A 10,768-nucleotide genomic window follows, 5' to 3' on the forward strand; every position below is an offset into this window, starting at 1 on the left:
TATTCAACGGCCTACCAGTGACTTCCAGACAACACCCTAACAGATTTCCACCTGGCGCACCGCACCGCAAAACCACGTCTGTTCTGCCTTTCAAAAAATAGAGTCACAATCTCTCGTTGAATTCGGTTTGCTTCCTCGCCCATGGCAGACCCGTGAGCCAACTTTCGCAGCCCAACTACCGCCTTCGTTGCTAGCCATGGATAGGCTTCTAGCGGAGAGCGCTGCTCTCGTCTCAATTCCGCTCCCTCAAGAAGAAGATCGCTACGACAAAGCTGCAAAGGCGCTGGTGGCCAAATTGAGCAAGCTATCTCCTCTGGAACTCGCACCTGCGAAAGATGATCTTGATGTATGCATATTCCAAGCATGCTTGACACGAAGTTGACCATACGCCAGGCAACTCCGCCCTTCTCTCACACCATTCTCTACACCTACATCCTTGTAGCAGGCATCGAAGCATCTGCAGCCAGCGGAAAAGCGCCCCCGAGGCAACTACCGTCAACCGCTCTACCAGAAGGTGCACTGTGGCCTTACATCACTCAGCTTCTCTTCGAATTCGACCCCATTCAGACACGATATTGCGGCATTCAATTCATGCGAATTGTCGACTGCGTTGCCTTAGGCGCAGAGCAGACCGCTAATTACGTCCCTGCTATCCAACTGCTTCACCATGTCATCCTGAGACTCGACAACACCTCTTCTACCCTTACTTCCACACACCGCGCATTCCTCCGCCTTTGTCTGCTGTCACAAGCATACGCTGAAGCTGTGCATATTCTAGACCAGCCGATCTATCACATTCCTTCCAGACATGACACCCGCACAAATAGATGTCTTTGTTCGGATTCGGATCAAACATGGATCTTTCTGAGCCCAGGTACAGGTCTCAGCCAACCCATTACAAGTCGGACATATCTCGAATACTATCTGATGGGCGGCATGTGCTACATGGCTTTGAGGAGATACAAAGATGCCCTGTTTTTTCTCGAGGTTGTTCTTACGGCACCCACTCTTCAAAATATCGCTAGCGCTATCATGGTTGAGGCCTACAAAAAGTGGCTGTTTGTTGGTCTATTGCTGACCGGCACCACCCCGCCAATACCGAAATCTGTTGGTTCGAATGCAATCAGACATATTCGAGCGCTTGCTAAACCATATGAAAGTGTCGCTGAGGCTTTTAAAGGCTCCAACATCGGACAATTGCGTGCAGAAATTGAGGCAGGCAATCATATTTGGCAAGATGACGGAAACTATGGTCTCGCGATCGAAGTCTATCAGGCTTTCCGGAAATTTGCGGTCCAGAAATTAAGCAGAACATTCGCAGCCCTTTCAATAGCGGAAGTTGCGAAGCGGACTTCGCCAGATCCGTCAGACATTGCTGAGACAAAAGCATATGTTGAGACGTTGATTGTGGGCGGAGACCTAAGTGCGGTCATCACAGACGGAGAAAGCGGCGCTCAGACTCTCCGGTTCTTGCCCACATCGGCATCCACACGGCCAGAAGCACAAGTGGGCGCGGCGCTGGCCTCGCAGACACAGGAGCTACAAACCCTTCTCAAACATGTCCAGGACACTGAACATCGCATGGAAGTCACCAAAGAGTACATTGATTATCTCAAGAAGCTCAAGAAGGCCAGAGATGAAAAGAAGAGCGGCGGAAAGGGTAGTAGCAAGGCAGCCGTTGATGAAGACATTGATGAAGACATGATGGAAGAAATCTAGCATTGGCCCCAGGATACCATATCATTGTTCAGGGTTGTGTTCACGCACACTTCACTGTTCTCCTCCAGTAGATTGTCTTCAGGAACTTCAGGCCAAGTTTGAAAGCGATTGCTGCATTTCAGCAGGCGGGTAAAGATGCACAGCTACTTCTGAGTGGCATCTGGTTCATGAAAGATGAATCCATGCAACACAGCGCCTCCTTTTGGCGATCCTCCATTCCAGTTCGCGATGCGCAGAGTAAGGCTGAGACTGAACGAGGCTGTGCAGCTGGCCTTTGGCTTAAAGCTGAATCTCGTAAACACGAGGGGCTCCTTGGACCAAGCGGCGTCTTCGTTTCTTGTCGTCCTGCCACATTAAAATCTATATTCAAGGGTGTCCTCTGCTAGTGCCTGCTTGATTGGGCATGGTAGAAGCTCTTGGAGTGGCTTCCTCGGTCGCTGGCATCGAGGCCCTGGCTGGCGCCATCCTCGACACAGGCTACAAGTATCTATCTATCTTCGGCACGCTCCTCTCGCAAAGATGTCTCCAAACTCCTCCAGACTGTCGCGGCTCTGAACACAATACTCTCCCGGCTTGTTGCCCATGCCGCTTCGCCCGAGACCTGGTCTTTCCGGAGCTTTCAGCCTTCTGCGCGCTCTCCAATCATGGCGTTCTTAGGCAATGCGAAACGACCCTCAGAGAGGTGGACGGCTTGCTCTCCAGACCCAAACACGAGGCGATACTTGCTTCACGACAACAAGGAACCGGCTGCTGGCTGCTGCGTGCACCCTGTTATCAAAATTGGAGAGACACTGGTGGGAGTCTGTGGCTGAATGCTACAGGCGGTGTCGCAAAGACCATTCTCGCGTAGGTCCAACGCACCTTTACTGCATGCCATTGAGACGAGATTAACTAACCATTCAGTTCGACCATCATAAAACTGGATAGAGGATCCTAGCCACCCGTCTCATTTTCATGACTATGTGATATATCACTATTGCGGCTTTACATATAAGGAAACACTTAACCTTGTCCGACTTTTCGGGTCACTGGTGCGCCAAATTTCTTCCAACGCGCCTCGCACTCTTCCAAGAGTCCAGAACTACTATGATGGTCGCTTGGGTCGAGGACACGACTTGATGAACAACAAATCCATTGGATTATTGGTGATTAGCCGACCTGAGCATGACATATCAACGGCGTTATCAGTTATGCCGACTCTTGCGATCGACATTGATCATGTAACAAACAGCCGATATTGGTATCCACGTCAGTGCGGAATTTCAGAAATTAACCAAGTTCACGGCGCTCGACCAAAGCATCGAAGATCATGTTATCTCAGAGCTTACTAACAGATCGCACGGTATGTTTCGATGGGTGCAGAGTCAGCGTGACGCACCAGGCGCAGTCAGAAATCTGCGGCCACTCAATTAGGCTCTCCAAGACTTGCCCGTCGGACTCGAGAGGACTTATGATAGGATCCTCGAATCAATAGATGACAGAGATGTCCCATACGTGCAACGTACTCTCCACTGGCTACTGGGCTGTGCGCAGCCACTTAGCCTAGCCGAACTCGCCGAAGCCATTGCAATTGATCTAAAAGATGGTGTGTTTGATCCGGATGGTCGCTTGACGATTGCAGTGGACGCCTTTGACGTTTGTCCAAGCTTGATCTACATGGATGTTGGAAAAGTTACTGTTACTCTTGCACATCATTCCATCAAAGAGTATCTGTTCTCCGAACGGCTGGCTTCGAAAGAGCTTAAGCTAGCCAGATTTGCCATGAACTCAACCAGGTGTGCAGATTCGATTGCTGTATCTCTGTTGAGCGACAGTTTCCAAATGGGGGTTCAGATCCACCAGGCTATGTTCAACGGGGCTCTTTCAGTTGATCGCTTTCCGCTCATGGCCTATGTCAATCGTTTTTCGGCTTTTTATATGCTAAAACGCAAAATCTGCAGCGGTTGGATGGTTCACACAGCTGACCGCTGACCAAGGGAATGCCTTCTTCGACAGTTGGTCGCTCATGATCAAGTGTAGGGGCCCGCCTGCCTCTATCCCGGCGCTCTACGAAACAGCCAGCGCCGTCCACACGAGCATGGATACGTTCGTCCGTCTTCAACTTGCCTGGGAAGAGACAGTCGGAATCAGCGATGTCATTGGCTACTATAGTCCCTGGCGCATTTCAACTCCACTTCAGTCAGCCTCGCGCTACGGTTTCCGTCATGCTATGCGCTCTTTGCTAGACAACGGAGCAGCTATTGACGGCCTGCCTAGATTACAATACTTTGGAAACCCTCTGCTAATTTCGGCATCACCCAGCCACAAACACATCTTCCAGGAGCTTGTTGAACGAGGGGCGAGTATTAACGCTCAGTATATAGAGGGACTATACTTTTATGCCGCTTTCGCAAGTCCAACCCTTGTTCACCGCCTTCTCGAGAAACACTGGGAGAATCTCGATCTCGGAGAAGGAAACGTACAGCGGGACATCGCTGACACCGATGTCAATATCGACGAATAATGAAATTTGGAAAAAAAAATATAGGAGGAAAACTGGAGGAATGAGAACAACTCCTGAACAAGTCAATATGCAGATTCTCATAAACCGTCTACGTCGTTCTGGTATAGATGACTATGGTCTGCTGTAATATGAAGGCTCGAATGAATGAGTCGATCCAGGCCCATCAACCGGCCTGAGAGACATACATAGTACTGTCACACTGAACCCATGCACTCGGACTTGACTGGGAAAAGCGATCTAATAGTCCTGAAACAGTCGATGCGAAACCGGTACTGCATTGGTGAGTACGGAGGACATACCACCAACCCACCCACCACGCCTGTCCACCCAGCAGCCGACTATGGGGGTCGGATTCTAATCGTCAATAGCGCTGATAACGGCTGGCTCTCGCTAGGATGTTTTTTCTTTTTTCTTTTTTTTTTTGTCGTCCCTGTCAATTTGTGGGTTCCCCTCGTGATCGTCAGAGCAGTGGCGTGGAGAGCTCTCGTTCAGATGTCGAGGGCCGCTTGCCGTTCGATATCGCGTCCCCGGGAATTTCCCCAGTGGTCGAGGTGTACATCTCACATCCGGCGCAGTATTTCGCTGTGAGAATGCAAGAGTCAGTTCACGCGCTCTCACTCGCTCATTTACTGGGTCACTCGCTGGCTCGCTCAAACCCCTCCCGAGCATCGGGAGAGACAGGCAGGGAGGGGAGCAGGAGAATGTCAATAGGAACCTCCATACATACCTCGAGGATCTTTGTGCGTCAGCCACGCCTCCGTGCCTAGGGTGAAGACCTTCCAGAGCGCCTGCAGGAAGACCAGGTCGGCCACGAGGATCGACACGACGAGCGTGCCCAGGGATTTCCGCTTCGGGACCTGGCACAGGTACTTTGTCGAGATTACCGCGGGAGACGTCCCCAGCGGCCCCGTCTGGTCCTTCAATGCCTTGTAGCTGTCGTTGGCGGGGCCCGGGATCGCGTTCACGATGAAACCCTGCATGTACGTGATGTTCTTGCTAAAGTATTGCAGCGCGGTCGCGTTGGTGAGGATATTAGGGGGCACACCGCTGCTGGTGGTGGTGGCGGTGGTGGTGGTGGTGGCGGTCTGGCCTAGGTCGGTCATGATGGTCGAGTAGAAGCTCTTGGCCAGACTGTCGGCGGCGATCCAGATGTTTGGGGACGTCCCGCTCGACGCCAGGCTGGACACGGTTTCGCCGTCCGCGCGGAAGTACACGTCGACTCCGGATCCGGCCCACGTCTCGGACTCGGCGTCCACAACGGTATTTGATATGTACCGGTAGTTGATGTCGAAGAAGTCGAGGCTGGTGATATCCCGAAGTGGGCGGCTGGCGTCCGGTGGTGAGAAGTCTTGTTAAAGGATTAGATGCGGCGACGTTAGCTAGATCTTGCATTTTGAACACCGCTGCATCCTTTGGGCATTCAGAGTGTCATACTTACGTATAGTGCCTTTTCTAAGGTTGTTGAGGGTATCGCCACGGATTGTCTGCATCTTGGACGAGACGAATGACCAGTACTGTGATCTACACCCACTCTTTAGTCCCAAGCCGAAACTGAAATCGAGGAACAGAAAACGGTTCTTACAACAGTGATTCACCCCACCACAGACTCGCCTTGGTCGTCGCATTTCTGGTTACCATACTGAACAGACCCACCTGCGTGCTGTAGTTGCCGGTCGGAAACTGAGCTGTGTCGGGTACAAAGTCGTAGTCGGTGGAAAGATTGAAGAAGATTATCCCATCATTGCCTTGGATGCTGCAGGTAATGAACGCCTTTCTCCGGTGTCAATGGTTTTTCGATTCTTCAAAATCAAAAAAAGAAAAGAAAAGAAAGAAAAGCAATTACCTGAAGAGACTCGCCCCATGCGTTCCAGCCGTACTGGGTCACAGTGCGGTCTTCTGATTCTATCTCGATCTGTATGTTGTTCACTTGGCAATCCTGGATCGGGTTGTTGAGATAGGTCAGCGCCGGTGAAACGAGCGTGTTGGTCCGATTTGGTGATGTCGTCCATACACCTGTGATGGTGTATGTGAGGCCGGTCTGGTTGGTGAAGAATCCTAAACCCCTGTTAGCCCGCTCATGATCCTATCGTGATACTCTCTCCTTCCGCGCGCATACTGGTGTTGACTTGAATATCCTCTGCCTGGCAGGACGGCTTTATTTGGCTTGTGAAGTAGGAAGGCCAGTGGTGCAACCATTTCCATTCTGCGTCGGACATGGTGGAGTTCGGATCCGTGACATACTCAACGCTGCGACGTGTCAGCCGAGGGACTGGTAATGCTCAAACAGCTTGAGCTTGGTGTATTACCTCTGGTAGTATCCTGTCGATAACAGGTTTAAGAAAGAGAATAGCACCAGCGCACCAGCGCCTCCGACAATCGTCACGGAAGTGAACCACTTAAAAGGGTATGGACGAGAAACATTGTAGCTGAATATCGATGAAGCCATCGAGCTTGGAGGCAACACTCAGAGCTGACACGACTACAACAGACACTCCGCGCTCGTGTAGGAAGTTCTTGGAATATCTGAGATGCGAAGTCGATGGCTGGTACTCGTACTAGGAATCTTCCGCGCCGCCGCAACGAGTGATAAACCCTGAGTGTTCGCCAGGCGTCGGCCTCACTCCAACACAGGCGCAAGCGAGGCCGGAGGCGAAACCTGGGGGCCAGCTTGTGGATCCTTTTGCAGGGTTCATCTGTTATGCTCAATCTGCTCGAGCCTGGTCAATCTGAGGCTGAGATTGCAACAGCGAGCCGCCTCTCAAGCATGTCTTGAACATCTTTGGGGTTAAATGGCGGCTGAATAGAGCGAGGTCGCCAGGGGTGGATTCTGGTGAGGTCGAGGTTGGCTCCAGTAATAGGCTAAATAGGATATAGATATATCAATACTGCCTCGCGTCGTTGCCGATCCTGTCCCTGTCCTTCTGGCGCTCAATTCCTTCCAACAAGCTTATTTTCAACATGCCAACGTACGTCTTGACGGGCGCAAATAGAGGCCTGGGTCTTGAATTCGTCCGTCAACTATCTTCAGATAGTTCCAACACCGTCATTGCCGCTGTACGAAGCCTTCAAGGGGAACTCGATGAACTCAAGCAACTCGCTTCCAAGGCCGCGGGCAAGGTCCATATTCTGGAATGCAACACCGGCGACCTGAAGTCGATCCACGCCTTCGGCGACGCTGTCAAAGAACCCCTGGCGGGGAAGCAAATTGACTGTCTCCTGAACAATGCCGGCATCAATGCCACCTCGGAGCAAACCAGCCTGGATATGACGGCCGACAGTCTGAGGAACCACATCGACATCAACGTCATGGGTCCGGCTGAGACGGTGAAAGTTCTGCTGCCGTATCTAGGCAAGGGCAGTGTGGTGATGAACATGACCAGTGGACTGGGGAGCTGTGGGAAGAAAATGTACGGCCTTGTGTCTCGTTTTTCCTTTCCCCTTGTCCCCAGTCTCTTCTGCACGAGAAGAGAAGAAAATTGTCTAATGGGGCTTGTGCTGCAGACCAAAGTGCACGACGTACTCCATCTCCAAGGCCGCGGTGAACATGTTAACTGTGCATCAAAGCGAACAGTTGAAAGATCGAGGTATCAAGGTTATATGCATGGATCCCGGTAAGTTTCCTCCACAGGCTTGAAGTTCGCCCCTTTCTGTTCCAGAGAGAGGCAAAAAGGGAGGAAAAGCTGATCAGCTACATTCTACGCCAGGTTGGGTCAAGACTCGAATGGGCGGAGAGGGCGCGATCCTAGAACCCGAAGTCAGCATCGGAGTAAGTACTTCTCAACCTCGCCCCATGTCGGGCTCTCTTCTTTTTTTTTTTTTTTTTTTTTTTTCCGGACACAGACAGATTATTGATGTTAATGGCGAACCCAGGGAATGCTAAACGTTTTGCATGAGCTCAAGGACTCGGATACCGGCAAGTTCTACACGTATACAGGTGAAGAAGTGCCATGGTAGAGCGATCAATCAACACAACGAGCGGCTGAGTCCGATAACTTCCTGGGTCAGTATAGACATGCATATATAGAGAGAGAGAGAGTTGCCCATATCTCGTATATCATTAGTATATCCCTCGTGGTCAATACAAATACCTACTTGTCCGCTGAGCGATAGCTTACTCCCTATGAACCCCACATTTGAACTGTCGCCTTAGTATATACGGAGTATATACATACCTAGAAATGCTGAGCGCTACGAATAGTGGTATAAGCACCAGCATCTCGGTAGGCCGAGAGATCAAGATCCAGCTGAAACCTGAGAAAAGGACTAGGCAGCGACAAATTAACAATCGTCATGTTGCCATTCTCACTCATATATCACCTGGGATAACCTGCATGTAGAGCTTGACCTGTAGCATTGGGGCACGTTGCAGAATTCGCCCACACGTACGCCCACACGCTCAGCTAGACCTGTTCACAATCGCAATCTTCTTCCCCTCCAAACATCAAGTAAGCTCTGCAACAGGTCCAGGTACCCAATCCGCTCAAGGGGTGAAGCGACACACCGAGCAGCAAGCTTGCAACTATTCTTGCAGTTGTTTAATTGAATCAACCGTTCAATTTTGCAAATCGACCTATACTCCTGCTGTTTGTGAAGAAAGAAGGGTATCCGCCTATTGACACAATTTTATCCTGCCACTGGCTGCTTGACTCGCAGGATCTGTTCAACTCTCCAATCTCGCATCTTCCTCAAGCCGTCGCACTGGCACCCGTATCGGTTGTTGCAGTGACCCTTTCAATTTCAATCTTGGGCATCGATGCCGATGCGGAACCCAAATCTGTCGCCCTAGCCTTGGGATCTAAAACAATTTGAGTCAGCTATTTCCATCCACAATGTCTCTCTAGAGATGTTGGGCCTAACTTTTCTTGTAATAGTCGCCGATGGCGCTCTTGATAGCATCCTCAGCGAGCATAGAGCAGTGTAACTTGACCGGCGGCAGGCACAGTTCCTTTGCAATCTCCGTGTTGCGGATCTTCCCTGCTTGTTCTAATGTCATGCCGCGCACGAGCTCGGTGAGGTACGATGAGGAGGCAATTGCGGAGCCGCACCCAAAGGTCTTAAATTTCACATCGCTGATCGTTTGGGTGTCGGGATCGACCTTAATTTGCAGTTTCATAACATCGCCGCAAGCGGGGGCGCCAACGAGGCCTGCGTAGTGATGGATATGTCAGCGATTGTGGACAATATAGGCTTTCGACCGAAGCTCGCTCTCTTCCTCCGCGGAAAGGCCGAGCTCGGAGGGCGTGTTTGTGTGAACTTTTCCAAATCTACTTACCTGTTCCAACATCCAATGCAGATTTGTCCATGGAGCCGACATTTCTCGGGTTTGAGTAATGGTCAAGGACCTTCTCGTGGTAGCTTCGTCGCTGCTGCGAGACGGCGGCGGCGGGTCTGAGCAATGACGGGGAGGCGAGACTCGGTCGGACAGCGGAGGTTTGGACCGAGGTGCGCATGGCGCGTGGGACGGAAAGGAGAGCCCGTCGTGACATCGTGACTGTTGGTAGCTGTGTAGGTATGATGTGGTTGGGGGTGCGGTGAAGAGAACTGTAGGGTTAGACTTGGTAGAAAGAGTGTGTAGGTTGTTGAACTGAGTCTGAAATAATTGAGAGGTTGTTGCGTCAAAAAGTAATTGACGAAAGATGTCGACGCTTCGATGGCAAAAGGAGGGGCGGGGTGATGGTCTCTCATTGGCTGTGCTGCACGTGATACACCCGCTAATCCTATTATAGGGATGACGTCGCTTTAGCTCGGTCGTGCTTTCCGAATTACGACTGGCGCAAGGAAATCGAATCGAGTAATCGCGAGCGATAGTGACGACGCGCCTGGATCGGAGATCGCGTTGGCCTTTGACAAGATGGAGGCCACACGGAAGAACAATCCAAACACACCTAAGAAAGACAAGAAAGACCACTTCAAGAATCCCTCCCATCCATACACCTTCGAATACCTTCACAACGCGTACATCACCTCTCTGTCACACGGCAGAAACATGCCCTTCGCCTCCAAGAAGAGAAAGTCCGCAGCCGACGACGATAGTGACGTTGATGTATCCACCACCAAACGTGGAAAAGGCACCGCGGGGAATGCTTTCATACCTTCCTCCAAACCGCAGGTTGACTCAGACGGAAATACGTATTGGGAGATTTCAAAGGCGCGGCGGGTGACCCTTTCTGAGTTCAAGGGGAAGAGATTGGTCAACATCAGAGAATATTACGAGAAGGACAAGGAGTGGCTGCCAGGAAAGAAGGTATGCGTGCCGTGCTTGTGTCACATGTGAGTGAAAGTGCTGATACATCATTCCCAGGGCATCTCAATGAGCATTGAACAGTATTCGGCTCTCATCCAAATTATGCCTCAGATTGAAGCTGTGCTCAAGGGACAAGGCGAAAAAGTGCCCCGACCAAACTACGACGGAAGTGTGCCTCCGACAGACGAGGAAAATATTGAAGGGGAGGGGGAAGATGAGGAGACGAGAAAGAAGCAAAATATTGAAGCGACGAGCGACGAAGATGAATGAGATCACCTGAATTCACGTCTGCGAGGGAATGA

At 51.1% G+C, this 10,768-nt stretch overlaps 7 protein-coding genes across 7 annotated transcripts; 4 read left to right on the top strand and 3 right to left on the bottom strand.

The window, feature by feature from the left end:
• Nucleotides 1-196: 196 nt before the first annotated feature.
• Nucleotides 197-1,719, top strand: A1O5_03483 (uncharacterized protein; the record flags this gene model as incomplete). The annotated part of the gene is made up of 2 exons (XM_007744094.1): nt 197-346; nt 394-1,719. The coding sequence occupies 2 exons, from the start codon at nt 197-199 to the stop codon at nt 1,717-1,719; spliced, it is 1,476 nt and encodes a 491-aa protein (XP_007742284.1).
• A 1,309-nt stretch (nt 1,720-3,028) lies between these two features.
• Nucleotides 3,029-4,222, top strand: A1O5_03484 (uncharacterized protein; the record flags this gene model as incomplete). The annotated part of the gene is made up of 3 exons (XM_007744095.1): nt 3,029-3,061; nt 3,133-3,619; nt 3,696-4,222. The coding sequence occupies 3 exons, from the start codon at nt 3,029-3,031 to the stop codon at nt 4,220-4,222; spliced, it is 1,047 nt and encodes a 348-aa protein (XP_007742285.1).
• A 704-nt stretch (nt 4,223-4,926) lies between these two features.
• A1O5_03485 (uncharacterized protein) lies at nt 4,927-5,712 on the bottom strand (the record flags this gene model as incomplete). Its single annotated transcript, XM_007744096.1, has 2 exons — nt 4,927-5,570; nt 5,661-5,712. 2 exons carry the CDS (start codon nt 5,710-5,712, stop codon nt 4,927-4,929), a joined length of 696 nt encoding a protein of 231 aa, XP_007742286.1.
• Nucleotides 5,713-5,800: 88 nt separating this feature from the next.
• A1O5_03486 (uncharacterized protein) lies at nt 5,801-6,438 on the bottom strand (the record flags this gene model as incomplete). The annotated part of the gene is made up of 3 exons (XM_007744097.1): nt 5,801-5,992; nt 6,066-6,277; nt 6,339-6,438. 3 exons carry the CDS (start codon nt 6,436-6,438, stop codon nt 5,801-5,803), a joined length of 504 nt encoding a protein of 167 aa, XP_007742287.1.
• Nucleotides 6,439-7,180: 742 nt separating this feature from the next.
• On the top strand, nt 7,181-8,176 carry A1O5_03487 (uncharacterized protein; the record flags this gene model as incomplete). The annotated part of the gene is made up of 4 exons (XM_007744098.1): nt 7,181-7,629; nt 7,724-7,833; nt 7,927-7,988; nt 8,093-8,176. 4 exons carry the CDS (start codon nt 7,181-7,183, stop codon nt 8,174-8,176), a joined length of 705 nt encoding a protein of 234 aa, XP_007742288.1.
• Nucleotides 8,177-8,907: 731 nt separating this feature from the next.
• On the bottom strand, nt 8,908-9,708 carry A1O5_03488 (nitrogen fixation protein NifU; the record flags this gene model as incomplete). Its single annotated transcript, XM_007744099.1, has 3 exons — nt 8,908-9,017; nt 9,080-9,367; nt 9,495-9,708. The coding sequence occupies 3 exons, from the start codon at nt 9,706-9,708 to the stop codon at nt 8,908-8,910; spliced, it is 612 nt and encodes a 203-aa protein (XP_007742289.1).
• Nucleotides 9,709-10,073: 365 nt separating this feature from the next.
• Nucleotides 10,074-10,736, top strand: A1O5_03489 (uncharacterized protein; the record flags this gene model as incomplete). Its single annotated transcript, XM_007744100.1, has 2 exons — nt 10,074-10,466; nt 10,524-10,736. The coding sequence occupies 2 exons, from the start codon at nt 10,074-10,076 to the stop codon at nt 10,734-10,736; spliced, it is 606 nt and encodes a 201-aa protein (XP_007742290.1).
• Nucleotides 10,737-10,768: the final 32 nt, after the last annotated feature.

Source organism: Cladophialophora psammophila (genome assembly GCF_000585535.1).
Source record: "Cladophialophora psammophila CBS 110553 chromosome Unknown aczJe-supercont1.4, whole genome shotgun sequence".
Taxonomy (NCBI): Eukaryota; Fungi; Ascomycota; class Eurotiomycetes; order Chaetothyriales; family Herpotrichiellaceae; genus Cladophialophora; species Cladophialophora psammophila.